Source organism: Mus musculus, chromosome 2 (assembly GCF_000001635.26).
Source record: "Mus musculus strain C57BL/6J chromosome 2, GRCm38.p6 C57BL/6J".
Lineage (NCBI taxonomy): Eukaryota > Metazoa > Chordata > Mammalia > Rodentia > Muridae > Mus > Mus musculus.
In genome coordinates, this window is record NC_000068.7 from 164,829,799 (window position 1) to 164,857,786 (window position 27,988).

Genomic DNA, 27,988 nt, shown 5'->3' on the forward strand with positions numbered 1-27,988 from the left:
AACCCTGTCTCGAAAAACCAAAATAAATAAATAAATATGCATTTGCTATTTGTTCTTAGACAAATACACCCTCATCTATTGGCCTCTGAAAAATGGCATGTTTGGTCCAGGTCACTGGTGGCCAGCACAGGCCCTATCTAGAAGGCTCCTAATAATGTTAGGGCCCTACTCCACCTTAGATGAACTAATAGAATCCCAGGGGCAGACCTATGTGTCAATATTTTTAACTTCTTGAAGACATTATGGTCAGGCCTGATGGGACAGGCCTGGAATCCCGCTGCCTGGGAAGCTGAGGCAGAAGAGCCCCAAGTTTAAAGCCAGTGTGAGCAACTTAAACTTTGTCCTAAAAGATAAATAATACAGAGAGCTGGCAGCCGGGCAAGGTGGTGCACAGCTCAATCCCAGCATTCAGGAGGTAGACACAGGCAGATCATTGTGAGCTACACGCCCGCCATCCAGGGCTACATATGGAGGCCCTGTCTTTAAAGGGGTGGGGGCTGGAATTAGGCCAGAGTCTGTGGTTTAGTGGTACAATATTCATCTAGCAAACACAGAACACCAAACTCAGTCCCTAGTACTGCAGAAGACGGAAGCCAGAAATAGTAGACCATGTCTGTAATCTCCTGTTGAGGTAGAATTGCCACAGTTTAAGATCAGCAGCCCATGTCTCAAATAAACCAAAAACCAAAAAGGAAATAACTACCATCTTTTCCCAAGCTGCCTGACATACCACAAACTAAAGGAGACTATTAAGGGGAGGGAGAAAGGACGGGGGGGGGGGGGGGGGGTATTGGCATTCATCAAGTGTCCAGATAATTAAAGAGTATGCACGCTAGGGAGCCCTGCTAGGCAGGTTCTAAAATACTTGCTCTGACCTGGTATCTCTACAAGTGGCTCTCACAGGGCTGCAGAGGCAAGGAGACCCTCCAATGCTCAGAACATCCACATCGGCTCTATTTATTTCCAGCCCTGATTGTGAGCTGTGCGACCAGCTTCAGACTAGCCACTTCTCTAGAGGCAGGGCGCACCACCGGGGACTTTGCTCTGGTGGCCACAGACAGGCGTTCATTCGTTCATTCGTACTTGCAGAAGTCCTTCAGTCCTTTGGGCAGGTGGAGCACATCAATGGCCAGCCTGTGTACCACCCTCTTCTGGATCACTAGTCGGCACAGAGTCTGCAGAGATGGCACTGTGGAGAGATGACTGTCAAAAGCAAACTGGTAGGGGTGGGGGTGGGGGGCTAACACTAGCGCTGGGGTCTGCGTCCTGGCTCCATCAACTTGGGAATCACCTTCCGCTCTCAGGCTGAGTCTGCCTGGCGGGGCTGCTTGTATAGCTGACATAACACCTCTTTCTGAGGACTTTGATCAGACCTGTTGCCATTATAACACAGCCTAACTGACCCTCCTCCCTTCACTCAGCAGCTTTCTGTCTGCTTTGCCTATGCAACCACAGCACAGTAAAATAGCAGGTTCCAGCTCAACGAATTCATGACGCACGACCAGAGGTGTAAGTGAAAGGTTCGCTGAGCGACAATGAGCTAGACCTCTTTTTTTTTTCTCAAGACAGGGTTTCTCTGTATAGCCCTGGCTGTCCTGGAAGTCACTCTGTAGACCAGGCTGGCCTCGAACTCAGAAATGCCTCTAACTCCCAAGTGCTGGGATTAAAGGTGTGTGCCACCACTGCCTGGCTAGACCTCTGATTTTAAAAGCTGTCAATCCGAGTCTCAGTCAATCCAAGGCTACTCAGAGAAACCCTGTCTCAAAAAACCAAAAAGAGCCGGGCATGGTGGCACACACCTTTAATCCCAGCATTAGGGAGGCAGAGGCAGGCGGATCTCTGAGTTCGAGGCCAGCCTGGTCTACAGAGTAAGTTCCAGGACAGCCAAGGCTAGACAGAGAAACCCTGTCTTGAAAACAAACAAACAAACAAAACAAAACAAAAAGAAAGAATTTCTCAACCTGGAGTTTGTGACAGCTCCAAACCCACATGTCCAAATCTCAGAACATTTTTCTAAGGAAAACACACAACACATAGCTGAATGTGGTTAAAGGTGGCGGCTCATGGCTAATCCCAACCATCCCCACAGGCTGAGGCAGAAAAGACTGTAAAAAGTCCATCCGGAGCCTACCTGGGCTACTTACTGAAATCCAGAGCAGCCTTGTCTCCAGAGTAAATTAGTCTCAGAAAACCAAAAATAAATAAACGCACAAAATTCTCAACAAGTCTCTGGCCTAAAATCAGTTTTAGAATCCCTGTCTTCCGGGCTGGGGCGTGCATGAGAACCTGACTTGGTTTCCAGGACAAAATTTAAAAACCACAGACTTGGGCTAGAGTGATGGCTCACTGTTAAGAGCACTGACTGCTCTTCTAGAGGTTCTGAGTTCAACTCCCAGCAACCACGTGGTTACAACCATTTGTAATGGGATCTAGTGCCCTCTTCTGATGTGTCTCAAGACAGCAACAATGTATTCCTATACATAAAATAAATATTTTTTTTTTCTGAGACAGGGTTTCTCTGTATAGCCCTGGCTGTCCTGGAACTCGCTTTGTAGACCAGGCTGGCCTCGAACTCAGAAATCCGCCTGCCTCTGCCTCCCGAGTGCTGGGATCAAAGGCGTGTGCCACCACACCCGGCAATAAATATTTTTTTAAAAGCCCACATCCACATCGTCCAAACCAAAAGGAACCTGCAGGGTGTCTCAGTCAACTAGGGGAGATGAATATACCAGGCGGGCCCACAGCCAAGGTGTGATGTGCGTAAAATCACAAGCTGGTGCCCAAGGCAGACCGTGCATCTTCAAAACTAGTTGCAAGGCCTTATTAGCTGGCTGTGGGGTCCTAGCAGGTGTCCGTCCCTACACTGAACCAGAAGGTCACTCCAGGGGTGGGATACCTACAGCCATACTCCAGCTGGACCAGACGCACGCTCTTGGTGGAAGCAAACACATCTACCACAGCGTAGAGGGGCTGAGCAGCTGGCAGCCCCCGGGCGCTAGGGCCCATGTCCTCCCCGTTGATGATGATGTGCATGTCGGCGGTCCCATCCTCACGGGGGCAGAAGAGAACACCCAAGCGGCTTCGGCGCGCTGTAGGAGGCAGCACGTTTTGTTCATAGAGCTGATCTAAGAGGTGGCTATAAAGCCCTGGCCGGCTGCGGCCCACCAGACGGTCCCGGGGAATTCGGAACTGCTCGATGCGCAGATAGGGTTCAACCAGTAGGGCTTGGGGACCACTGGGGACCGCTGCCTCCGCTTCTGGTTGACCTTCCCGGGGCACACGGTTGTGGTGGCGTGTGATAGCGAAGACCCAACTGTGGCCAAGGCTGACCAAGTCAGGCAGTGAAAACTCGGGTACAGCGGCCAGACTGGCGGGATCCAGAGCGGTCAGGCCAAGACGTAAGTGCCCGCACCAGCCCAGCTCTTTTTCCTCAATTTCCACTAGAAATACCTGGCCGGGGGCCAGGGGCTCACGACTGAAGCACACACCGTGGGCGAAACTCTCCACGCGTGTGGCTCGCGTTCCTGAGGGGTCCATGCGGATGTTGGCTCCATGCACTTGGTGGAAGCGGGTGGGAGGGGGCTCTGGGCGCGCAGGGCTCCGTGGGCCACCCAGTCCTACGTGTTCGGAGGGAGCAGCCATCTCCAAGCCGTGCAACAGGGCAGCTCATGCCAAGGGCTATTTTGGGCAGCGGGCTCAGATTGTGACCGCGGGGGCGGGGTGGATGAACCATGTAAGGCATTTCCCCCTTCTCTAACTTCCCCCAGCTCTGCCTGGGGGTCCTAGCGCCGCTTTCTCGCTTGTCACCAGTAAGGGGTCCCCAGGAGCCTGGGGAACCCTTCTGTCAACACCAAGATCACCTGATCTCTGGCACCCTGACTAATAACCTTCAGGGCCACGCACTTTGACCACTCCCGACCCTCAGGCCCACAGATTAAAAAAGTGAACAATGAGCAAACTGTCACGTGATGCAGATGCTCACGTGACCAGAGCTACACATGACTTCCAGTCCAAAGGCGCCTCCTGGAGAGCAAGGACGCAAGGAAGCAGAGGTACGGAGATGCCCAAACTGGTGGGCAGCGAAGGTGGCTCTGTGGCCCGGAGTTGGATCCGAGCGGGGGCTTCTCCCGGAGATGTGCGCCATCGTCTCCCCAGGAACTGCTGCACCGAAGCGCAAGGGATCTGGGGGGACTGGTAAACAAACATCCTCCACCGATGCTTCCTCCTGCAGATGCCCGGAACCGCGCTGTCTCCACTGCTCTTGTTGCTGCTCCTGTCCTGGGCGTCCCGGAACGAAGCAGCTCCGGACCAGGATGAAATCGATTGTCTCCCCGGCCTGGCCAAGCAGCCCTCTTTCCGGCAATACTCCGGCTACCTCAGAGCATCGGACTCCAAGCACTTCCACTACTGGTGCTTGGCTTGGCCCTAAAGTTCCTAGGAGGGCATGATAACTGGACGAGCGAATTCTAACGACCCCAGGCAGGACCTGGACTCACACCAATCCTTTCCTATCCTTCCCAGGTTTGTGGAGTCGCAGAACGACCCAAAGAACAGCCCCGTGGTGCTTTGGCTTAACGGGGGTCCCGGCTGCAGCTCGCTCGATGGGCTGCTTACAGAGCACGGCCCCTTTCTGGTGAGTTGACCACTATCCCCCTCCCCCATGAGAGAGGGCAGGAGACTAGTTAGAGACAGCTCAAGGAAAAGGCAGGAAGGGGAAGGGGAGAAGGAACCTGTGGCCTAAGTTTGCTTTCCTTAACAATTCTGTTTTATGTGGTGGCCCTTGCCCTAACTTTCCGTACCTCTCATGGAGTGTGAGAATACGGAAACGCACTGTGGCTCTTTCTCTCCACCCAGCTGCTAACCGGCACCCTCACAGGCCTCTCTGTCTTTCCTCCCCAGATCCAGCCAGATGGTGTCACCCTGGAGTACAACCCCTATGCTTGGAACCTGGTACTCCTGGAGCTGTGGGTCTCTTAGGGATGTCTGGGTACTTGAAGGGTTGGGGACCCCCTCTTCTGCTCATTCCCTCCTCCCCCTAGATTGCCAACGTGCTGTATATCGAGTCCCCAGCTGGGGTGGGCTTCTCCTACTCGGATGACAAGATGTACGTGACCAATGACACAGAGGTGAGTCTGTTGCCTGACCACCTGCCCCATTCCCCGTTTCCCCAGAGATGGCTTGATTAGGAGGAGAGCATGGCCTCAGAGTCCACTTTGAGCCCTGTCATGTGCTCTGGTAAACTCAACCAGTCCACTTCCTCTTATACAAAATAAAATGGGTTGAACTCATTATCTCTGAAGCGCTTTCTAACTTAAACGTCCTCGGGTCTCCTGACTCTTCCATCTTGGCATCCTCAGGTGGCGGAGAACAATTATGAAGCCCTTAAAGACTTCTTCCGCCTCTTTCCGGAATACAAGGACAACAAACTTTTCCTGACAGGAGAGAGCTATGCTGGCATCTACATCCCCACCTTGGCTGTACTGGTCATGCAGGATCCTAGCATGAATCTTCAGGTGCAGGGCAGCTACCTGAGGGAAGGGAGGCCCCACAGTGCTGTGACCTAGGATTAGGGAGGTCAGCCTGGCCGCTCCCTCACAGCCTACTGGCTGGCCACTGGCTACTCCGATAGCTTGCTTTGCCTCCCACCACAGGAAGCTCACCTGTCTGTCTGTCAGGGTGCCACTTCTGTTCTTTAGAGTGAATGACCTTCCCCACCCACCCACCCCCACAAACTACTCAGCTTCTAGATTGCAGGTCTGGGTTGTAGGTCAAGGGAGGCTCCCCCTCGCTCTCGCCCTTCGGATGAGCCGAGCATGCTTCGTGTTTCGCAGGGGCTGGCTGTGGGCAATGGACTTGCCTCCTATGAGCAGAACGACAACTCCCTGGTCTACTTTGCCTACTACCATGGCCTTCTGGGGAACAGGTAAAGGAAGAGGGACCGTTGGGCAATGTCTAAGGCGGGGCAGGTCATACGATCTCAGCACAGGATTCCCACTCTGGTTTATGTGTAGGCCGGAGCTGGAATTGACCAAAGGGCTTGATGCTTTAAAGGCCAAGCCTAGGGTTTAAAGAAACTAAGGCAGCTAGACATGGTGATACACACCTGTAACCTGGCACTTGAAAACGGGCAGAAGAATCCTGACTTTTAGGCTAGCCTGTGCTACATAGTGAGTTTAGTATTTGAGCCCAGGTTATGTAAAAAAAAAAACTCTCAAGAACATTTTTTTTCTACTTTTTAAAAAAGGCACTGGGAGGGCTGGCGAGATGGCTTAGTGGTTAAGAGCACCCGACTGCTCTTCTGAAGGTCCAGAGTTCAAATCCCAGCAACCACATGGTGGCTCACAACCATCCGTAATGAGATCTGACTCCCTCTTCTGGAGTGTCTGAAGATAGCTACAGTGTACTTACATATAATAAATAAATAAATCTTTTAAAAAAAAAAAAAAAAAAAAAAAGGCACTGGGAGGGGCTACTTCTATGAACTAGGGGGCAAATCGTTGGAAACTAGGTTTGGTAGCCTCCACATCTTTCCTACCTGCCTCCAGAGGTCAGGGTATGATGGGAGGGAGGCCACTGCATCTCCTAGCATCTCGAGCCAGCCTCAGCCTCAGCCCTTTCTGATCCACAGACTTTGGACTTCACTGCAGACCCACTGCTGCGCTCAGAACAAGTGTAACTTCTATGACAACAAAGACCCAGAGTGTGTAAACAATGTGAGCTCCTGCCCTTGGACCCCAGTCCTGAGAAAGGGATCCCACAAGCCCCTCCTTGGCAACCTCGCTCCCCAGCTCCATGGCTTCCCTTTATGGCAGTACTTGGGGATTGAACACGGGGCCTCATGCATGCAAGACAAGCACTCTACCAACTGGGCTATCGCTCCAGCTCATCCCGTCGGCTTTTCTGTCCCAAACCTTCCGATACTGCGGCCTCCTCTGGGAAGTCCAGTGAGGAAACTGGAGTCAAGGCTGCTTCAGCCGCTTGCTTGCCTTAAGTCACGTGGCAGGGAATAGTCGAGTTAGGGCTGGACCCAGATCTGGGAGATTCCTTCCATGACCATTCTACCTGAGAAAAACAGTAGGTGAAGGGTGGTGTCGGGAGATGAGGTAGGGAGACACTTAATCCTGAGAGTGAGCAGGGGAGGTCCGGAGGGACATGGATTCGACAAACAGGGCCGTTTGTCTTCACAGCTCCTGGAAGTGTCTCGAATTGTGGGCAAATCTGGCCTCAACATCTACAATCTCTATGCTCCGTGTGCTGGTGGGGTGCCCGGCAGACATAGGTAGGTGCTGCTGGGTATGCCTTGGGCTAATACCTGCTGCCTCTAGAGGCCCGGAACCCATCCTACCATTTTTGTCCGTTTGTCTCTCTGTCTATTTCTGACAGATATGAGGACACACTTGTAGTCCAGGATTTTGGCAACATCTTCACTCGCCTGCCACTTAAGCGGAGATTTCCTGAGGTATGCGGGGGTATGAGCTCTCCCTTGGGGGAGCTGGTGGGCTAGAGAATTAAAGCCCCTCTCATCCTATGTCCATGCCCTCCCTACCCCCCCCCCCAGGCACTGATGCGTTCTGGGGACAAGGTACGCTTGGATCCTCCCTGCACCAACACCACAGCCCCTTCCAACTACCTCAACAACCCCTATGTTCGGAAGGCTCTCCACATCCCCGAGTCGCTGCCCCGCTGGGACATGTGCAAGTGAGCTTCTTTGGCCACTCACGGTGCAGGTGATGGCCACCAGCTGGGCTTCTGTAAATAGGGCTTCTCGGGGGGGGAGGGGGCCGGGGGGGCGGGGGTGTGTGTGATATGGACATTGGGATGAGAATGAGTTGTTCAGGATGTTTAACAGCCTTGACCCCCAGCTGATTGACAACCAGTTATCTCTGACATTTAATGAGTAGGCGCTGTCCCCAATATGGCTCCATTGCCACCTGGAGCTGCCCAGTTCATCCTATGGCCCATTTAAGTAAAAGGGTAACCCTAGCTCATCAGAGCCCAGTTAAGTGTTTCCTGATGGACAGTGCCTTGCTCCGTCATTACCTGCCGTTACACTGACACCTGCCGGTCCCTAAACACTAAGCACTGGTTGTATCCCAGTCACTGAAACAACCAAAAAAATTATGCCCACGTATCTCCAGCTCTGGTTCAGATAAGCAAGTCCTAGAGAGCTGATACACCCAAAGTTGGGAACTGGGGAGGTCCCACCTGTTGACTGTCCCCCTCATTTCCCTGTTTTGTTCTTTTTCCCCCCCGCATCCTATGCACATGTCCCCGGCAGCTTCTTGGTGAATTTACAGTACCGCCGCCTCTACCAAAGCATGAACTCCCAGTACCTGAAGCTGCTCAGTTCACAGGTATGTGTGCGCAACACAGCAGGACCCAGCTATATTGTGTAGCGCATCTGTAGAGCTTGCCCTACCACACCCTGGTTGTTATTCTGAGACGGTCTTGCTCTGTAGCCCAGGCTGGCTTTGAACACGTAACAATTCCTATCTTGGTGCCAACGACTGGCTCTGGGGAAGAGTTCTCAGCTGTGTTTTCCCTCTGTAAGATGAGGCTAATCCGCTGGCCATGATGAGTCATAGCTGCAAGCTCAGCCCTGGGGAGACTAAGAGACCCCAGTTCTAAGCCAGCCTGGGCTCCATTGTCTTATTTGGGGTACCGTGATCCTCCTATACATGAAATCATCTCGTTGGTGCGTACTGGACATGTGGTATACAGCCTGAGAATTTCAGGTTGCTGTTCTTAGCTTCTGCATCCCTGGAAAGTAGGGCTTGAACCTGGGAAGGGCTGGGGGCCTGGATCCAGCCCACGCTTCAGTTTTCCCCTTGTCCTATTCCAGAAATACCAGATCCTGCTCTACAACGGAGATGTGGACATGGCCTGCAACTTCATGGGCGATGAGTGGTTTGTGGATTCGCTCAACCAGAAGGTAAAGTTGCCAGGGAGCTGGGCTGGCTAGGGTGCCAGGAGAGGGCAAAACTGGAGAGCAGCTTTGAGCAAGGATGGGGGTTGCCACTGGCTATCGTCTTTCCCGATGGGACAGATGGAGGTGCAGCGCCGGCCCTGGCTAGTGGACTACGGGGAGAGCGGAGAACAGGTAGCTGGTTTCGTGAAGGAGTGTTCACACATCACCTTCCTCACCATCAAGGTAGGACTTTGTGCCTAGTGAGGGACAGCCGGGGCCAGAGCGGGGGAGTGGTGTGACTTCCCCGTCTCTCTCTGATGATTCTGGGTCACCCTTGATGCATTGGGCGAGCTTGCAGGGTGAGGAGGTGAAGAAGGAAGCGGCTGGAAGTGAGGGGTGATGCATGTTGGGGATCCAGATCTCTCATAAAGCTTTGCTCCCCAGGGTGCCGGACACATGGTCCCCACGGACAAGCCTCGAGCTGCTTTTACCATGTTCTCGAGGTTCCTGAACAAAGAGCCTTACTGATAGCTTCCGCTGCAACCCATGGAAATCCTCAGTACCTGATCAGCCCCTCTCGGCCTCTCTCAGCAGAGAGGAGTCCTCCGCTAATGCTCCCGTGGGGCAAGTCCTGTACTAAAACTGCCCAGACTTCTCACAGCCTGGTGCATCCCAGCCTGGGCCTCAGGGCGTCACAGACAGCCTAGGACCAAGTGAGCACTTTGTTCCGGCCATCGTGGGGTGGCCTGACCTCCCCGACTGCATAAAAACTGACCACCCCAGGACCCCAACAGAGCTAGAGAAACCCAAGGAGGGGGGTGGATGGATTCTAATTGATGGTTGACTAATTCTGGAATTAAATCGGGTATAGCTTCCAACTGGGCTCTTCTCTGTGGCACCGGGACCACTAACACTGTAGATGGGAAGGGGTTGGCAGGGGGTGCAGAGAAGACTTCAGTTAGGTTCCTGAATGCCAGCCACCCAGGTGGGGTGATGGGCTCAGGCAGCTGCAGCAGAGGGTGGGGGGACATGGGAGGCCGCAACGTCTGCAGGACGGTTCTTGTCAATCACTTCTCGAAGCCCTTTGGCAAAGTGGAGGTCAGCCCCAACAGTGACGAAGCCCTGCGGGAGGGGACAGGGAGCCTGGCTGGTTCAGTTGTTTGGAAACAGCCTCCAAACAAACACAAGACTCTTGAGCAAATCCCCTCAGGGGCCCCAGCTGCTTTGCGGCGTGGCGTATGTTCTCTGGAGCATGGCCCTGCTTCTAAGTTAAATCTTTACTACTTAAATAATATATATGTGAAGGAGCAACTAGTGTAAAGGGGTTTCGGGAAAACAGACAAGCACTGGGGTGTTGTAGGGACAGGAATGCCCTGGTCTACGGCCTCCTTTCCACAATGTACTTACCGCGTGGTTGGTCACCACCTCACGCACGAAGTTGATACCCTCAGGAAGGGGGATCTGCACCCCACGCCAGGTACGCTCTGTGGATGAGAGAGGCAAGCTCAGCCTGGGTGTCCATCAGTCCATCTGTGTCGTCATGTCCACCATCCACCGCCGTCCCCCCTTTGTTAGTCCGTGTCCCCACTCCATCCTCCCACCCTCAGTCCCTACCGTTCAGCAAAGGCATCACTCCGATTTGCAGCAGTGTCTTCAGTGGGGCCTGCAGTGGGATCAGCTGAGGGGGAAAAAAAAGGCAGGGGGGGGCGACAGACAGTGCATACAGGTTTGAGTGAGCGGCCAACTTGCCCCGAGGCCTGGACCCACCCTTTGCCATCCCCAACTCACCGCCAGAGACTCCAGCGCAGACTGATTTGAGTAGATTTGAAACCTGTGGGAGAGAAATACACCGTGAAACCTGGGAACACCCTTTCCTTGGGCCCTACCTAAAAGATGGCAGCAAGTGACAGCCTTCCCAGTTCTATCCAATCATCCTTCAGGTAGCTGCCATTTCCCAGGTGTGCATCCCTGAGTGCCTTTGGTCTCTGGAGCCCCCTTTCTTTAAGCCTACTGCTTTTCTTTTTTTTTTTCTTTTGTCTTTTTTTTTTTTTTTGAGACAGGGCTTCTCTGTGTAGCCCTGGCTGTCCTGGAACTCACTCTGTAGACCAGGTTGGCCTGGAGCTCTGAAATCCGCCTGCCTCAGAGTGCTGGAATTAAAGGCGTGCGCCACCACTGCCCGGCGCCTGCTGTTTTTCATTTGTCAGGAATGCCTATGTGCCACGCTCTGCGGCTAGGTAAATAAGTATGGTTTTATCTAAGGAAATTCCAACAATCTTTACTCTCTGTCAGATACCAAACTTATTCAAAAGAATTAAAATGGCTCTGCAAAATGGCTCAGTGTGGTGGGTAAAGGGCCCGACTGCTTGAGTTTGATCCCTAGGGCACACATGGTAGAGGGGAGACTGGACAGGTTGACCTTTGACCATCAATGCACTGTGTGACACGTGAGTGCCCTCACACATAAATGCATATGTTCATAAGCTCACACACACGAGTTAATTACAAAAAGGAAAGCCTGCCAGCTGTGTTGGCCCATTTCTTTAATCCCAGCACTCAGGAGGCAGAGGCAGGTGGCTTTCTTTGAGTTTGCAAACAGCCCCAGTGAGATTTTTTTTTTTTTTTGTCTCAAAATGGGTTTGAGGAGGGGCACAATACTGAAGAGATGGCTTAGAGGGCTTGCTGCTAGCTGGGCAGTGGTGGAACACGCACTTGGGAGGCAGAGGCAGGCGGATTTCTGAGTTCGAGGCCAGCCTGGTCTACAGAGTAAGTTCCAAGACAGTCAGGACTACACAGAGAAATCCTGTCTTGAAAAACAAAACAAAAAGGGGGGGGGGGGGAGGAGGCTTGCTGCTCTTCTAGCGGATCTGAATTCGGTTCCCAGTGCCCACATCTGGCAGCTCACATGGCTTATAACTCCAGCTTCAGGGTATCTGAAGCATTCTGATCTCTCCAGGCTCCCGTACATATACATATTACACACCACACCACACACACACATACACACCACATGCATACATCACACACATCGCACACCACACCACATACACACCATGCATACACACATTCCACACACATACCACACACTTATCAAATAAGAGGACAGGAGAAAGTTGATGGATGGTTCAGTGTCTAAGAGCTCATACTTCTCGGGGGAACCAGCACCCATGACACACAATTGACGACGTCCTGGAACTCCAGGAGAGGGCATTACTTTTGCACCTACATGCACACACACATACCCACACATACAAATTTGAGAGCTGCCAAGGTGGCACAGACCTTTAATCTCAACATCCTGCCATTAATCTCCAGACGCAGGGGGTCTCTGTGAGTTCCAGGCTAGCCTGGTCTACATATTAAGACCCTGTCTCATTCAAAACAAAAACAGGCAGTGGTGGCGCATGCCTTTAATCCCAGCACTCAGAAGACAGGCAGGTGGATTTCTGAGTTTGTGACCAGCCTGGTCTAGAGTGAGTTCCAGGACAGCCAGGGCTACATAGAGAAACCCTGTCTCGAAAAACAACAAAAACAAAGTAAAACAGAAGAACAATAAGCAAGGAAAAGGGGAAAAGCTGAAATGCTGGACTGGAGATGAAGAGCAGGTACAGAGCCCGGGTTCCATTCCCAGGGCCACATAAATATATGTGCCACTTGGGGAGTGGGGAGAGAGAGAGACTGTCTGCATGAAGGTCCACGTGTGTAGGAGTGGATTTGGACATGTGCATGTGAAGGATGGGGATGGTCACACCATCCACCATGTTTTGAGCCAGAATCTCTTATTGGCCCAAAGCTCCAGCGTTTGGCTAAGCTGACTGGGGAGTTAGCCCCAGGGATCTTCTATCTTTCCCCACTGTTGGGGTCACAAGCCATTGCCTCTACTCTGAGTTTTAGGACTCATACACTCATTCTCAAATTCCTTCAAATCAACTCTTCAGTCCTTGGGGTGTTTTGTTTTGTTTGGGGGGGTTGTTTTGTTTTTTGGAGTTATGGTGTTTGCTTGAAACAGTGTCTTGCTACATAGGTTAGTCTTGGCTGGCTTCAAATTCACCTCAAATGTCCTATCTCAGCCTCCCTGGTGCTAGAATTACCTGGCCGAGCTGCAACACTGTAAACCACCTAGTGACTCAGCCCTCACTCACAGCCCTGAGAATCTGGGACTATTAGAAATTGTTACGGATGACGAAACTGAAGTTGATCAAGTAAGTAGCTTGAAGTTACATGGCTGTGTGGGCTAGACCCTACCTTTGTCTCACTTCAACCTGGAAGCAGCACAGTACAACTTCTGTATCTACACTGTCCACTCTGTAGCCACTAGTTAATGAACTGTGACTTCTGCAGCCCAACAGCTGTTGAATTATAATTATACAAATGTAGCCACTGGCACATCCTGAGGCGATGCCATTAACTACGCAGCCCTCGGAAGTACAAGGTATTCACCTGTATTTAGCACAGGAGGAAATGAGCCTTGGAAAGATGCAATGACTTCCAGATTCCTGCTGAGCTGAGCTGAGGTTGATACTCAAACCAATGTCTCCATCCTCTCTGCTATGTGACTGCAGGCGTGTCGTTTGCCCTTACTGAAGCAATTTGCTTGTCTCTAAGAATACCTGCTTTGCCTGCTTCTAGAAGGCAAGAGAATGCAAGGGAGTTGGTTTAAGAAACAAACCACTGTTAGCCAGGAGTGGTGACACACGCCTGTAATCCCAGCACTCTAGAGGCAGATCTTAGATCTTCTCTGAGTTTGAGTTTGAAGCCAGCCTGGTCTATACATCCACTGCCAGTCTACCTAGTGCAACATAGTGAGACATTGTCTTAAAAGAAAAATAGAGATATGGGCAGTGGTGGCCCATGCCTTTAATCCCAGCACTTGGGAGGCAGAGGCAGGCAGATTTCTGAGTTCAAGGCCAGCCTGGTCTACAGAGTGAGTTCCAGACATCCAGGGCTATACAGAGAAACTCTGCCTTGAAAAACAAACAAACAAAAAAAGCCGGGCGGTGGTGGTGACCGCCTTTAATCCCAGCACTTGGGAGACAGAGGCAGGCAGATTTCTGAGTTCAAGGCCAGCCTGGTCTACAGAGTGAGTTCCAGGACAGCCAAGGCTGCACGAGAAACCCTGTCTTGGGGGGGAAAAAAAGAGATAAAAAGTGCTTTGAGAGCTGGGAGTTGTAGTTCAGTTGGTATAGTGTCGCCAGTCGCCAGGCACTAGGCTCTGGGTTCCGTCCCTGAGCATTATATAGACAGGACATGGTAGTATGTGCCTGTAATCCCAGCACACTGGAGATGCAAGCAGGATCGTCTTTGGCTACATGGTCAGATAGATTTTGGATGTGTAGGTGCAGGTACGTGTGTCCTTGGCATGCATGTAAAGGTTAGAGGACAGCATTCAGGGTATTTGTTCATAGCCCTTCCCTCCTTTTGTTTGAGACTGGTGTTTCATCAGCCTGGAAATTCACCACCTAGGGCAGGCTAGCTCTCCTCTAAGATTGCAAGGATCCACCTATCTCTGGTCACCATCCCCGGGATTAAAGGTATGTGTCATGTTTACTCGCGCTCTCTCTCGCGCTCTCTCTCTCTCTCTCTCTCTCTCTCTCTCTCTCTCTCTCTCTCTCTCTCAGCATAGTCTCACTATATAACTCTGGATAGCCTTACAGGAGTTCTAGCCCAGCTTTAGCCCTGCAGTTCTGTTGAGCAGGTACCACTATCCTAGAGATGCTAAGGCTGGGAATACCTTCGAAGGTCCAGCTTCACTCGCAGCGCCTTGCCCCGGAGTGTCAACTTAGCACTGAGACGGCCTTCCTGAAGGAAAGGGCATGGGGATGTTTTAAACAGGAAAGATCCACAGCCCACTTCTCACCGAACCCCAGGTACCCTGGTCCTGGGGTCCATACCATGATCATCTTGGACAGCTCCACTTCGGGCAACATGGGCGGGGCCAAGGTGATGGTGACGCTGGCGGTGATGGAGATGGTGGTGCCTGACGGCTTGATGGTACAACGTGGAGGGCTCGTGGCCTCTAGCTTCAGCTTCAGTGGGGAGTTAATCACTGTCGGACTCTGGAGGAGGCAGAGTTAGGAAGGCAGATCACGGTGGGAGCACTGGGGTGGTGTCACGGGACAAAGCCTCAGCCCTTTCGGAGGCAAGGGGTTGCAAGTTCAGATGATGGGGTGCCACCTCACCCCGCTTCTGACCTACACCCTGACCCCAAGAATTAGTCAAATGGCATCTTTCCTTCCTTCTCTTGAGATGGGCTCTTGCTTTGTTGCCTAGCTGGTCCTGAAACCCTGGACAGCGGTGGTGCTCCTGTGGCTCAGCCTTCAAATGCTGAAGTTATAGCACGCATCCCACTCTGACTCAGACCCCAGTTGGGACTCCCTAGGTATGGCCTTTTTGCTTAAACATCCCAGCCCTGGCCCCCTCATCTCCCGGCCGCTCTATGGGCCATGTAATACTATTAAATGCATAAGCTTACTTATTGCTAAACATGATGCTGAGCTGGGTGTGGTAGCAAAACCTGTAATCCCAGTCTTTGGGAGTACAGACAGGAGGATCAGGCAACTTTCAGATTTATATGTATGTATTTTAGCCTGGGATAATGAGATCCGGTCTCAAAAACAAACATTCCCTTAAGCATGATTCTGACCACAGCATATGTATTCGCTCATTTAAGTCTCAAACAACCAAGTATTTCAGGTACTATTATCCCCACTCTGTGTGTGTGTATGTATCTATTCGTATGTACATATACCCTGCTAAAGGTCAATTCTAGGTGGCTTCCTTTGTCACTTTTACATAACCAACATTATTTCTTGAGACAGAGCATTGCTCTGAAACTGGAGCTCACTGATTCAGCCTGGGAAACTGAGGCAGACAGGCTAAGGTTGTGCAAGGTCGTGAGGTTGTTCAGCTGCAGAGCTGACAGACGAATGCAGGCAGCCTTGACGACACAATCTGTGCTTCTAACTACTCAGCAGTCGCATGACAAAGACACCGACGGCAGTAACAACACCAGCTGTTTCAGGGGACACGCGCTCTGTAGCAGTGCTCTGCTAATTACATGTGTTACCTCATTGGAAACTCATGACAGGCTTACAAGGTTGTATGTAGGGAAGGCTAGCATGACCGGGATTTCTGTCATGTACAAAATTGAACTAAGATTATGTTCACTAATGGCACATGGAATAGATATATATATTTGTTATTTCCATGTATATGGGTAGTTTTGCTCGAATGTAGAGCTGTATATTACATACATGCAGTGCCCTCAGAGGCCAGAAGAGGGCGCTGGGTCCTCTGGAACTAAAATTGCAGACAGTTGTTAATCATCACATAGGTGCTAGAAACCAAACCATCTTTGAGAGCAGCAAGATCACTGCATCTTTCCAGCCCCATGGAGTATATATATATATTTTTTTTTTTTACAAAATTTTCAGACTAGAGATGGAACTCAGGGCTTTAGGCATGCTATGCTATTCTACTAACTGAAATATATCTCTAACCTCCTGTTAAAAAATTTTAATTTCCTTTCTCCTCCTGTGTAAAATAATAATAATAATAATAATAATAATAATAATAATAATAATGATGATGTAAGCAAATGAGCAGCCTAATCATTGCAGAGACTCTGGGTCTCTCCCAACCTCACAGCTGCTCTGTGAAGGCGAGGGGGCAAGAAGTGCCAACCCTGCTTCACAGAGTGGGAGATAGACCTGGCAAGGCTGGGGGACTTGGCCGCAGGCAAAAGGCGTCCGTCTCCTCCACAGCCTGCCACCACCAAAGAACTCCTACATACCCTCCACCTGCCACCTCACTGTTGTGTATGTGGGGTAACTTCCAACTCTGGCCACAACCCAGCCTCTGGCCACACCCCAGCCTCTGGCCAACACTCACCAGGAGAACAATGCTCCCAAAGTAGGTGGCCCTCAGAAGCATGTCCAGGTCACTCGGCACCTGAACGGGGAAGTAGAAATGAGACAGGGAAATTGGACTCTATCGTGGGCCGTTCTTAACCCACCCTCAGACAGGCCCTGCTATACCTTGTCCCCAACAAGTGTCAGCTGCAGCGCTCCAGCCTGGAAGTAGCTCTCCATGGCAGAGTCAAAGAAGAACTCGGAAAAGGCCACGTACACCATCCTCTCGTCGTCCTCCAGCTGAGGCTCCACCGCCCTGTTGGGGAGGCTCCAGTTGTCCTCCTTCAGAGGGAAGAATGCTCCCTGGGATTGGGAACGCAAGATCAGGGTCAAGGCAGATTGGATCCGCGCCAGGCACAGCCAGGAGCCACCGGAAATGGACTCTATGGCTGCTCTGGAGGGGCTCACAAACCCATCTCTCAAAAAGCATTGCAAAGAGGCTTGGAGGGCAGAGGAGCAGGGCAGGGAGCACGAGAAGCAAGGCATGGAGCTGGAGACCTGGTCCAGATGTTAAGCTCCAGATGTGCTGCTCTCCCAGAGTACTGGGCACAATTCCCAGTACCCACATAGCGAGTGGCTCAACAGTCTGCCCGTTCCAGGGGATATGACTCCACCTTCTGTCCTCCCTGGCACTGCATACCCATTGGTACACCTACATCCAGTGGGCAACACATTGATAAACATGATTAAGTCCAGAAAGAAACAAAGAGGACTGAAGTTAAGAGCACTGACTGCTCTTCTGAAGGTCCTGAGCTCAAATCCCAGAAACCACATGATGGCTCACAGCCATTGGTAATGAGATCTGATGCCCTCTTCTGGGGTGTCTGAAGACAGCGAGAGAGTGGGAGTGGAGAAGAAAACGTGTCTGAAGACAGCTACAGTGTACTTACATATAATAAATAGATAAATCTAGAAGAAGAAGAAGAAGAAGAAGAAGAAGAAGAAGAAGAAGAAGAAGAAGAAGAAGAAGAAGAGGAGGAGGAGGAGGAGGAGGAGGAGGAGGAGGAAGAGGAAGAAGAAGAAGAGGAGGAGGAAGAGGAAGAGGAAGAAGAAGAAGAGGAGGAGGAGGAAGAGGAGGAGGAGGAGGAGGAGGAGGAAGAAGAAGAAGAAGAAGAAGAAGAAGAAGAAGAAGAAGAAGAAGAAGAAGAAGAAGAAGAAAGAAGAAGGTAAAGTGTGTAACCGGGTAAATGAGGGGTTTGAATCACAGCAGCACTTACATATCCATCATGGCTACCCAGTTCCAGGTACTCACTGCCCATCTCTATTTGTATGATTTTGAGATGTAGCCCTGGCTGGCCTCAACTTCAGGGCAATCCTCCTGCCTCAGTCTTTTGTGTGTTGGAACATACCAGCATGTACCACCAGGAGTGTTTCTAACAGAAAGTGTGTCCACACCACAGCCCTGGAAGGCATGTTCTCTCAAGCTGTCCTTTGTACCTACATATCAGGTAAGGAGCCCAGGTGTGTGTGGGGTGGGGGTGGGGGCAGGGAGAAACCCTTTGCCTAAGGACATGCAGCCTGCCAGGGGTGGGATCAGGATTAGAAGTTAGGATATTTGAGCTGCAGACTCTTTAGAACATTCTGCTGCCGACCACAGCAGAGGTGGTCACATAGCAACTGCTGACCTTGTGCAAGTCTTCACATCCTTAAAATGAATACAGCAGGGACAGCAGGTGCCCTATTTCCTGGGACCCACTCCTACTCAGTAGGCACCCTGCCTTCTATTCATCTCCCTATAATAAAATACTAATAAAAGTCCCCGCTGTGGTCCAACATTTCATTCTTCAAATTTGTGAAATAAGAACCTGAAGCTGCCAGGCCTGGTGGGTGTGCTTTTTGCACATAAATCTCTATGAATTTGAGGCCAGCCTGGTCTACATAGGAGCTCCAGCCATCTAGCACTACAGAGTGAGACTACGTCTAAAAAAAAAAAAAAAAACAAGCCCTGAAAATTATGGGCTCAGGATGGCCCCCCCTACTTCTAAGCACATGTTGAGCAAAAGAAAAGGCCTCAATCCAATTCAAAGACACCCCAGTAATTCCTGATTTCCTGGCCAGGGACTGAAGGGGGAGTAATCCAGCTGGGAGCGACCTCACCTGATGTCCCAGATGTCAAAAACGCTGGAAGGCAGAGTGGGTTCATCACTCGAAGGCCAGAGAAGAGAACGTCCACTAAGCTAATTGTGGATAGATGCTTGTCTGAGCCTGTTAAGGATGCTAATGGGCTTTGATTCAGATTTTTTTGGGGTTTGTTGTTTGTTTGTTTGTTTGTTTGTTTTTTTGAGACAGGGTTTCTCTGTGTAGTCCTGGCTGTCCTGGAACTCACTTTGTAGACCAGGCTGGCCTTGAACTCAGAAATCTGCCTGCCTCTGCCTCCCAAGTGCTGGGATTAAAGGCGTGCGCCACCATGCCCAGCTTGTTGGTTTTTTGTTTTGTTTTGTTTTTGTCTCTTGAAGCAGGGTCTCTCTGTGCAGCCCTGGCTGTTCTGAAACGTACTATGTAAACCAGGCTGGCCTCGAACTCACAGAGATCCACCAGCCTCTGCCTCTCAAATGCTGGGATAAAAGGCGTGTGCCACCACTGACCATCTTGATGAACGTGCCCTACTTTCAGCCTTATTCTGGTTCTCTGCCTAGGGCTTGGACTGCTAAGTTCTATAAACGCTGCTTGTTCCCACTGGGAGGGAATTGTTTCCTCCACTCAAGGGTCCCTGGTCCCTTTCTCGTCTTCCCTTCCCTATCACATCACTAACCAACCATCAGTCAAGGACCCTCACTACACCCCGATGCTAAACAAACAGAGCTACTGATCACTCTCCAGGTCCCATCTAAATGGGGCCCACTGGAGGGGTACTCCAACTGCCACACCTGACAACTTACTCAGTTCCAAGGAGCCAGACTGATGGCTCCCAAATTCCTTCCCTAAAGGCACTTACCCCTTGGGGTAGGAAGGGATGAGAAGGTAGAAACAGGCCAGGTGGAACAGAAACACACACACACACACACACACATACACACACACACACACACACACACACACACACTGCCCCAGCAGTGAGTAAGTCCTAGCTGGGGGCAGGAACACCAGGAGCTGCTCGATTCCTGCTTCCTGGTTATCTGTCACTCCTGCCTTGAAGCTATACTTGAGGAGACTGAAAACAAAATGGCTCCTGGACACCTCATGGGTGAGCCACCCTGACCGACCAGCTCCTTCCTCTCTCCTCACCCTGGTCTCGGCCACCAGTCCTGTAAAAAGGCCTCAGACTAGCAGCTAGACAGTACTGTACTTCCAGGGTCCCATCCTATTAGCCGGGAATGCCTTACTCTTTCTCTTAAATTCCCTAAAATAAAATACTTTTTTGAGACAGGATTTCTCTGAGTAGCCTTGATTCTTCTGGTGTGTACAGCAGGCTGGCCTCACTCAGTGAGTGCTGGGAATAAAGGCGCTCACCACTACCACCCAGCCCAGCTAAAATACTTATTTCTGAACTCAAAATGAAAAAAAAAAATTAAAAAAATTGAAATTAACATACCCACAAATTCAACCATAATTAAAAATAGCAGTTACGGGCTGAAGAGATGGCTCAGTGGTTAAGAGCACTAGCGGTTCCTCCAGAGGATGTGGGTTCAGTTCCCAGCAACCATATGACAGCTCACAGCTGTCTATTCTCCAAGTGCGGGGTATCTGACACTCTCCTCACACATTCAATACATGCACGCAAAGCCACCCACACACAGAAAAGAAAATAAACCTTTAAAAGAAAAAGAGAGCCGGGCGGTGGTGGCACACGCCTTTAATCCCAGCACTTGGGAGGTAAAGGCAGGCAGATTTCTGAGTTTGAGGCCGGCCTGGTCTACAGAGTGAGTTCCAGGACAGCCAGGGCTACACAGAGAAACCCTGTCTCAAAAACCAAAATAAATTAAAAAAAAGAAAAAAGAAAAAGAGAAAAAGAAGCATTTGTGCCTTCAATTCCACCATTTTGGGGCAGAGGCAAGAGGACTTCTGTGACTTTAAAGTCAGCCTAGTCTACAGAGTTAGTTCCAGAACAGCCAGGGCTACATAAAGAAACCTTGCCTCAAACAAACAATCAGCATTGTCAGGCCTACAAGATGGCTCAGCAGGTAAGGGAGCTTGCGGCCAATCCTGAGGATCCTAGTTTGATCCCCAGGATCCTAGATGGGAGGGGAGAATCAACTCTTGCAAGCTGTCCTCTAACCTCCACATGTGTACTACACACACACACACACACACACACACACACACATCTCCCAATGGATGTTTGAAGATTATATGTCCCACACATGGGACACCATTTTCAATAATGAACTTGAACATCCTGAGATTGTGGTGACCAAGGAGGGCTTGGATTCCATCCCCCTCAGAAACCGAAAGAAGACTATTAGCAGCTGACTCACAGGGGCAGGGGCAGGGGCTGGGGCAGGCAGGAGACAGGCAAGGCGTAAGCAAGTCCCTGGCGTAAGGACTTCTGGGGAGCTACAGAGATGCAGAATGCAGTTAGGAAAGTAGAGCTGGGGCTAGAGAAGTGGCTCAGAGGTTAAGAGCACTGGCTGCTCTTTCAGAGGTCCTGAGTTCAATTCCCAGCACCTACATGGTGACTCACAACCATCTGTAATGGGGTCCAGTGCCCTCTTCTGGTGCATCTGAAGACAGCTACAGTGCACTCACATACACAAAATAAATTAATTAATCTTGAAAAAAAATCTTTAAAGAAATAGAAAGGTAGGACTCTACCTCCGATCTAGGAGGCTGAACCTAACCCTGCAGTGGACGCAGGAGTCACCGCAGGTCAGAGTGACCTTTCAGAGCCGTGCTCAGCCCCAAAGACGAGGGAAACCCATCAGCAGTCAGAGGTCACAGGCACTAACACAGGCAGCTCACCCGGAATTCCATATCCAGGTTGCCGTTGGAGACCACAGGATCCTTCAGAAGGGAGTAATCGATGCCCACGAGATCATCCACAGAACTGCGCACTGCGGGAAGGGGCTCGGGTCAGTCCAAGCTGGGTGGCATTGGGCCCAGTGCTTAACCTCTCTGTGCCTTTCATTCATAAGTAGTGACACGCCCCTCACAGAGGTCTTACGAAGATCAAATTGGCTTTCCATGGGAAGCAGCTAGAGCCTGGTGTGCTGTAGGGGCTCAATCAGGAGGCCATGGTTAGCTCCATCTACTACTAAGACTACTGTAAGGTTTTCATCAAATCACTAAGCAAGACTGAAAAGGAGGGGCTGGCGAAATGGCTTCGTCAGGTAAAGGAGCTTGCCTCCAAAACTGTGCTGCCCAAGTTCAATCCCCAGAACTCATAGGAAGGAGACAATCGACTCCACAGTGTTGTCCTCTGACCTCCACACATACACCAGGATGCAGATACGCACACACGCACGTGCATGCATGCACACACAGTTAAAACGCGTTTTACGTGTTTAAGATGACTAAGGAGTCATTTCCCCTGCCTTCCTTTTTAACCCCCTTTACCCAACGGGCCCGATAGGTCAAGATCACTGACCAACAGTAGACACACATGGTGGCATAGAAAGGGATTCATGTTAATTGAAATGCATGAAATGCAAGCTGATGAAGACAAACAAGGCCCTGTGGTCAGCAAGCATGTATTTAACACCTCGACAACTCCTGGGGGAGGGGTCACCAGTCCAAGGAGGACACCAGAACCCCAAGAGAAGACTTTACTTACCTAAGGCTACACAGCAAGTCAATGACACCTCTGAACCCAGGACAGTTCCATGGCTGGACCGGGAAGGGGACTCTCTGAGACGCTGTATGATAGCAGCACACAGCTTCCTTCTATCCCCGGCCCCAGCTCCAGTCCCCACCCTGACTCACCGGGCACTGTGTCCAGGAGGGAGTTGAGCAACACCGTCCCAGCATGGTAGAGCACAGGGCAGATCTGGAGGACCAGGCCAGAGTCAGGGAGTCTCAGAACCAGGCCACCCCTCCTCTGCTCCCCAGGCCTGCCACCGCCCACACCTGCTGGTTGAGGAGGAACCGCATCCCAGAAGTGATGAACGTGGAGAAAAAGTTATACATCCTCCTGCAAAGAGAGGAGAGCCTGGGTTAACCCTGCCCTGCCCATGAGCCAGGCCCAGGAGAAATGACAGTGCCCAAAAGAAACAGGTGCAACAGGGTCTCCTTGGTTCCAGGTAGCTCCTCAATAGAACTCTCCAGGAGCCGAGCCCCAGCCCCTGACCCTCAAGCCTCACAGACCCCTGACCCTCTCCTGTCACCCGCCTCACATTCTCAAGCCTCCCAGAGATCCCGCCCCCCATATTCTATATACTCGTGATGCCCTCCCCAGTGTTCCTGCCCTCTGTGGCCTCCTGACTGGGCTCAGATGCCTCCCCTTCCAGGCAGGCTTCTCAGATCACCCTCCATCTAAATCTTACCACCCTGAAAGCTACCTTGGTCCCACTTCTAGTTCCTCACGACAACTGTTTGAATCCTTCTAGCTGAGCTCTGAATACTTTCTAAATCCTCAGGGCCTGGAACATGCTACACTTGGGAAACAAACAAAATCTGACAATGTGTAAACACTGGATGACAAGTCTACCAGGTTTTTACCTCAAACAACCAGAGCCAGGGATCCAGGAGCCACCATGGGGTTTTGTGTTATTATAATTGAGAATGCAATGCAGACCCAACAGTGCACACTGAGCCTGTGAGTCTCAGGATGTGTTGGGTTTGGTTTGACAGTTTCTCACTCTATAGCCCTGGCTGACCTAGAATTTATGACCTAGTCCAGGCTGGCCTCTGACTCAGAGACCCACCTGTCTGCCTCCTGAGTGCTGGGGTTTTAAACGTGTGGCCCTCCAAACCTGCTACAAGTTTTTTTTCTTTCCTTTTCTTTTCTTTTCTTTTCTTTTCTTTTCTTTTCTTTTCTTTTCTTTTCTTTTCTGTTTTGTTTTTGTTTTTGTTTTTCGAGACAGGGTTTCTCTGTAAAGCTCTGGCTGTCCTGGAACTCATTCTGTAGACCAGGCTGGCCTCAAACTCAGCCTGCCTCTGCCTCCCGAGTGCTGGGATTAAAGGTGTGTGCTACCACGCCCAGCACTTTTTTCTTTTCTTTCCTTTCCTTTTCTTTTCTTTTCTTTTCTGATTTATTTACTATATGTATGTACACTGCAGCTGTCTTCAGACACAGAAGAGGGCATCAGATCTCATTACGGATGGTTGTGAGCCACCATGTGGTTGCTGGGATTTGAAATCAGGACCTTCAGAAGAGAAGTCAGTGCTTTTAACTGCTGAGCCATCTCTCCAGCCCCATTTTATTTTCTAAACTCAGGTACTGAGGAACGAACCCAGGACCTCATGCATACTAGACAGGCTCTCTACCACTGAGCCAGCTTCAGCTGCAGACATACTAATCCTAACACTTAGATATTTATCATATGCCAGGGACTGTCTAAATATTCTATATCTAACAACACAGTGCTCACAAGTATCTGCTAAAATAGATTTCATTCTCTGAGCGTCAGTGACTTGCCCAGGTTCACAGAGTCCAGATGTGGAGGAAGTAGGATTTGGTTGGATTCAGTGGGACTCCCAACCTTAGCACTTTCCTTTTCTGCCCCAGAAAATTGAACTGTGGGGCTCAGGACGTGTGTCCTGGGGCTGACACTCACCTGAAGGTTCCCCCGAAGGCCATATTCATTTTAGACACAGAGGCCTCGCAGGAGACATTGGACACTTTAATCCGACCACTGGAATCCTGGGAGAGCTGTAGACCTGTTCGGATGGACACACCCTCCGCCGAGGCATTGATGTAGCCCCCATCATATCTGTGAAAGGCAGGCTCATGGTCACCCCAGTGGGAGATAACTGACGTTTCTACCCCTCTCTTTACCCCATACAACATGATACCTTATTTTTTCAAGTGTGTACAAAATGTTTGTGATCATATATACTCCCGTTGTTCTCATTCTCTTCTGTGCCTGAACCTTTCTTCCCAATATGCCGCACCTTGACTTTTAGTTTTGTTTTTTGTTTTGAATGATCCAAGGAGTTCATTTGTATAAGCATGGGTTCGAAGTTATGAAGTGGAGAATGGGCAAAGTACCAGTGTCTACACCACTTTAGAAAAATGACTCACCCTCCCTCACAGACATTCACTGCCTAGACCTCAGCTAGGGGTGGAGACTCATAAGCCCTCTTGAAATCTCTTCTTGATCTTTGTCACACAACCTTCCAAACCCTCCTCTTGAATGGAGAAATTGAAGCCTGGGAGGTTAAAGGACTTCTCCAGCCCAGCCACCAGCCCCACCCCTGAGAGCTCAGCGTCCTCACAAGAACCAGTAGAGTAGCTGCCTCCGGAAGTGCAGCCCCAAGGATGCGTTGGAGATGTTCAGCAGCAGATCTTGGTCTGGCTGGAAGTGGAGTTCCGAGGATATCAGGTGCAGCTGTGTGACCCTCACGCTGCAGAGAGCAGGGGTCAGGGTCAGCGTGGGGGCCAAAGGGGACCAACTCACCCAGCCGCAGGGACCCATCCCTCCTCTAACTGCAAGCTGGGCAATCTAGGTGGGTGGTCTGGAATTTTCCCTTGCCCCTCAAGAGCCCGACATGTATTGGGTAACTCAAGAGATTTGTTCTCTGAACCCAGGAGTTGAATACTGCCTTCCTCATTTATTTTTTAACGCATTTAATATTTAAAAGATAGGGAATTACTGGGCATGGTGGCCCACACACACCTTTAATCCCAGCACTCAGGGGGCAGAGGTAGCCTCCTGATTTCTGTGTGAGTTCTAAGACAGCCAGCGCTACTCAGAGGAAACCGCCTCAAAACAAAACAAGATAAAAGACTGAGAGTGTCCTTTTGTCATTCAGTGTCATTCAGACTAACCTTGAATTTGTGAGCCCAAGTGATCCTTTTGCAGGAATTACATATATATTTATATTATATTTTACACACACACAAAATTTGTTTTAAAAAATTTAAAAGCTGGGTATGGTTTCATACATATACATACACATACGCGCACGCATACACACACATATATAGATATACATACACACACACACACACACACACACACACACACACACACACACAACTTTAATCCTAGCACTCAGGAGGCAAAAGCCGATCAGTCTCTGGGTTAAAGGCCAGCCTGGTTACAAAATGAATTCTGGCCAGCCAGGGCTACGTAATAAGATCATGCCTCAAGCATAAATAAATAGGGCTGGAGAGATAGCTCAGTGGTTAAGAGCACTGACTGCTCTTCCAAAGCTCCTGAGTTCAATTCCCAGCAACCACATGGTGGCTCACAACCTTCTGTAATAAGATCCAATGTCCCCTTTTGGTGTGTGTCTGAAGACAGCTACAGTGTACTCATATAAATAAAAACAAATAAATCTTTAAGAATAAATAAATAGGGGCTGGAGAGACAGCTCAGCGGTTCAGAGCACTGGCTCCTCTTCAAAAAGACTCCTCTTTAATTCCCAGCACCCACAAAGTATCTCACAACTGTCTGTAACTATAGTTCCAAGGGGACCCGACACTCTCACAAAGACGTACATGCAGACAAAACACCAATGCACATACATTAAAATTAAATAAAATCTTAAAAATAAATAAGTAAAAACTATGGTCTTGCTTACACCTCCGTGTTCTGTCCACATTGTGATTGCTAGATCTGTTTTCGTCTTTTTGGTTTCTGTTTTGTTGTTGTTTTGTTTTTGGCAGGCGTGCGCCAGACTGAGCTTTCCACCTGGTCCTTTGACTTTGCCTCCATCACTTTAACTCACCCCACATCGCCTCACCTCTATCTCTCCTATCCTGGGCTTCCCTCTTTTTGGCGCCACCCTCTGGATAGACTCCACTCTCACCCACAGGTAAATTCTTCCAGTGTATCATCGCGGTGTTCTTTGGTCCAAGCTACAATTCTGCTGGTTCGTATTCCCCTTTCTTGGACCCGCCTACCTCCAGTCTTTTTACCTAGTAGCCTTACTCGTTATTATGGATCCCACCTCATTTAATTGGCCACGCCCAGACCCGCCCAGTCTGGGGCGGTGTCCCAGGTCATCCCACCACCTTTGAGACCCCGGCCCCCCGAGCCTTACTTACTCCGAGATATTGTAGTAAAAGTGGCCCTTTGCGCCGTACACGTCTGGGATGGTGATGGTCTCCAGCTCTTGTTCCAGAAAGCGCAGGCCTTCCTGCTTCACTGAGATAGCATGGAGACACTCAGGTCCCGCGCCCGGGGCCAGAGCACCCCACCCGGTCCACGGCTCCCGCCGCGCGCCTTACCCAGATCCAGAGCCGCGGAGGTGACGCGGATCTTGCAGCCCGGGAGCTCGGCGTGGGCACCTGCCAGGAGCGCTAGGAAGAGGGCCCAGAGCAGGACCATGGCGACCAAGCCTGGGGGCAGGGTGGGGTCGAGTCGCAGGTGTCATCTGAGAGGCTCAAAACCACTCTTTGGTCATGCAACTAGAACGGAGTGCTGGCCCGGACCGTTACTGCCCGTAAAGTGTTTGGGGCACTCGGAACCAATCATCTTGTCTTTGCCTGATGCAAAACCGAGGTTCCGAAGCACGATAAGACTTGCGCCCTGCTTCCAAAGGATTTGGGGCTCGGTTCCCCCGTGCAACTGCCTCGTGACAAGTTTGGATCTCAGGAGGATGAACAGCCCCCCATCCCCCACCAACACTTTCTCTTTTCCTTCAGAGGAGGGCGTGTGCTGACTTGTGCGTTGGTATGGCGACGACCACAAGCGCATTCCTGCTGAGTAGCTTGAGGTCTCCCAGGCCGCGCGCGGGGATGGCCCGACTGAGCGCTATCCCCTGAGTCCCTCCGCTCCCCTAGCTCCTAAGACTCCGCTATAACGCATTCTGTCTGGTGCCCCATCCCGGAGCCCTCCTTCATCCGCTCTCCTCCCCACCTGGATTTAGTGAGCCACACAACTCACGAGGGTCTGGGGATGCGATGGGGACGCGCCCCAACTCACTTAGTAGTGTGGTCACGTGGGGCGACAGGCAGCGCGGGGGATCCGGGCGGCGGGGTCTGGCGGGTAGCGCGGGTCCAGCAGCCTTTATAAGTCTGGGCCTCCGACCCCCCTCCTCGCCGCGGTTCTTCCCTCCTCCTTGGGGGCTGGGAGGGGACGGGGCGGGACGCTGGCAGTTGGGAGGGTGGATAGGGCAGTACGGAGCC

General features: G+C 50.9%; 3 protein-coding genes across 5 annotated transcripts; 1 reads left to right on the forward strand and 2 right to left on the reverse strand.

The window, feature by feature from the left end:
- Positions 1 to 931: 931 nt before the first annotated feature.
- Positions 932 to 3,798, reverse strand: Neurl2 (neuralized E3 ubiquitin protein ligase 2). The gene is made up of 2 exons (NM_001082974.2): positions 2,901 to 3,798; positions 932 to 1,189 (listed from the first exon to the last, which is right to left on the reverse strand). Exons 1-2 carry the CDS (start codon positions 3,640 to 3,642, stop codon positions 1,074 to 1,076), a joined length of 858 nt encoding a protein of 285 aa, NP_001076443.1. The 5' UTR covers positions 3,643 to 3,798; the 3' UTR covers positions 932 to 1,073.
- Ctsa (cathepsin A) lies at positions 3,074 to 11,234 on the forward strand. Of its 3 annotated transcripts, XM_030248567.1 has the most exons (16): positions 3,106 to 3,398; positions 3,926 to 4,052; positions 4,232 to 4,410; positions 4,522 to 4,633; positions 4,900 to 4,950; positions 5,040 to 5,126; positions 5,358 to 5,513; positions 5,832 to 5,923; positions 6,629 to 6,713; positions 7,188 to 7,279; positions 7,384 to 7,459; positions 7,559 to 7,698; positions 8,279 to 8,354; positions 8,843 to 8,932; positions 9,047 to 9,151; positions 9,353 to 9,786. In XM_030248567.1, the coding sequence occupies exons 2-16, from the start codon at positions 3,999 to 4,001 to the stop codon at positions 9,434 to 9,436; spliced, it is 1,479 nt and encodes a 492-aa protein (XP_030104427.1). In that variant the 5' UTR covers positions 3,106 to 3,398; positions 3,926 to 3,998; the 3' UTR covers positions 9,437 to 9,786. The 3 variants fall into 3 exon arrangements, with proteins under 3 accessions (NP_001033581.1, XP_030104427.1, NP_032932.2); NM_001038492.2 differs by lacking the exon at positions 3,926 to 4,052 and having other exon boundaries at positions 3,074 to 3,398; positions 9,353 to 11,234; NM_008906.4 differs by lacking the exon at positions 3,106 to 3,398 and having other exon boundaries at positions 3,975 to 4,052; positions 9,353 to 11,234.
- Positions 9,720 to 27,910, reverse strand: Pltp (phospholipid transfer protein). Its single transcript, NM_011125.2, has 16 exons — positions 27,786 to 27,910; positions 27,089 to 27,199; positions 26,906 to 27,005; positions 25,129 to 25,257; positions 24,468 to 24,623; positions 22,819 to 22,882; positions 22,675 to 22,738; positions 21,715 to 21,806; positions 16,942 to 17,118; positions 16,796 to 16,855; positions 14,797 to 14,961; positions 14,637 to 14,704; positions 10,697 to 10,739; positions 10,523 to 10,586; positions 10,316 to 10,392; positions 9,720 to 10,030 (listed from the first exon to the last, which is right to left on the reverse strand). The coding sequence occupies exons 2-16, from the start codon at positions 27,186 to 27,188 to the stop codon at positions 9,908 to 9,910; spliced, it is 1,482 nt and encodes a 493-aa protein (NP_035255.1). The 5' UTR covers positions 27,189 to 27,199; positions 27,786 to 27,910; the 3' UTR covers positions 9,720 to 9,907.
- Positions 27,911 to 27,988: the final 78 nt, after the last annotated feature.

Bases quoted from the DNA above. Each gene is read 5' to 3' on its own strand.
- Ctsa (XM_030248567.1), top strand. From the start codon at position 3,999: ATGACTTCCAGTCCAAAGGCGCCTCCTGGAGAGCAAGGACGCAAGGAA. The intron at 5,924-6,628 runs GTAAAGGAAGAG...TCTGATCCACAG, and splicing joins CATGGCCTTCTGGGGAACAG to ACTTTGGACTTCACTGCAGA. The intron at 9,152-9,352 runs GTAGGACTTTGT...TTTGCTCCCCAG, and splicing joins TCACCTTCCTCACCATCAAG to GGTGCCGGACACATGGTCCC.
- Pltp (NM_011125.2), bottom strand. From the start codon at position 27,188: ATGGTCCTGCTCTGGGCCCTCTTCCTAGCGCTCCTGGCAGGTGCCCAC. The intron at 17,119-21,714 runs GTGAGCTGCCTG...TCCCAATCCCAG, and splicing joins ACCTGGATATGGAATTCCGG to GGAGCATTCTTCCCTCTGAA. The intron at 14,962-16,795 runs GTGAGTGTTGGC...TGCCTCCTCCAG, and splicing joins TTGGGAGCATTGTTCTCCTG to AGTCCGACAGTGATTAACTC.
- Neurl2 (NM_001082974.2), bottom strand. From the start codon at position 3,642: ATGGCTGCTCCCTCCGAACACGTAGGACTGGGTGGCCCACGGAGCCCT. The intron at 1,190-2,900 runs GTAGGTATCCCA...ATCTCTCCACAG, and splicing joins GGTCCAGCTGGAGTATGGCT to TGCCATCTCTGCAGACTCTG.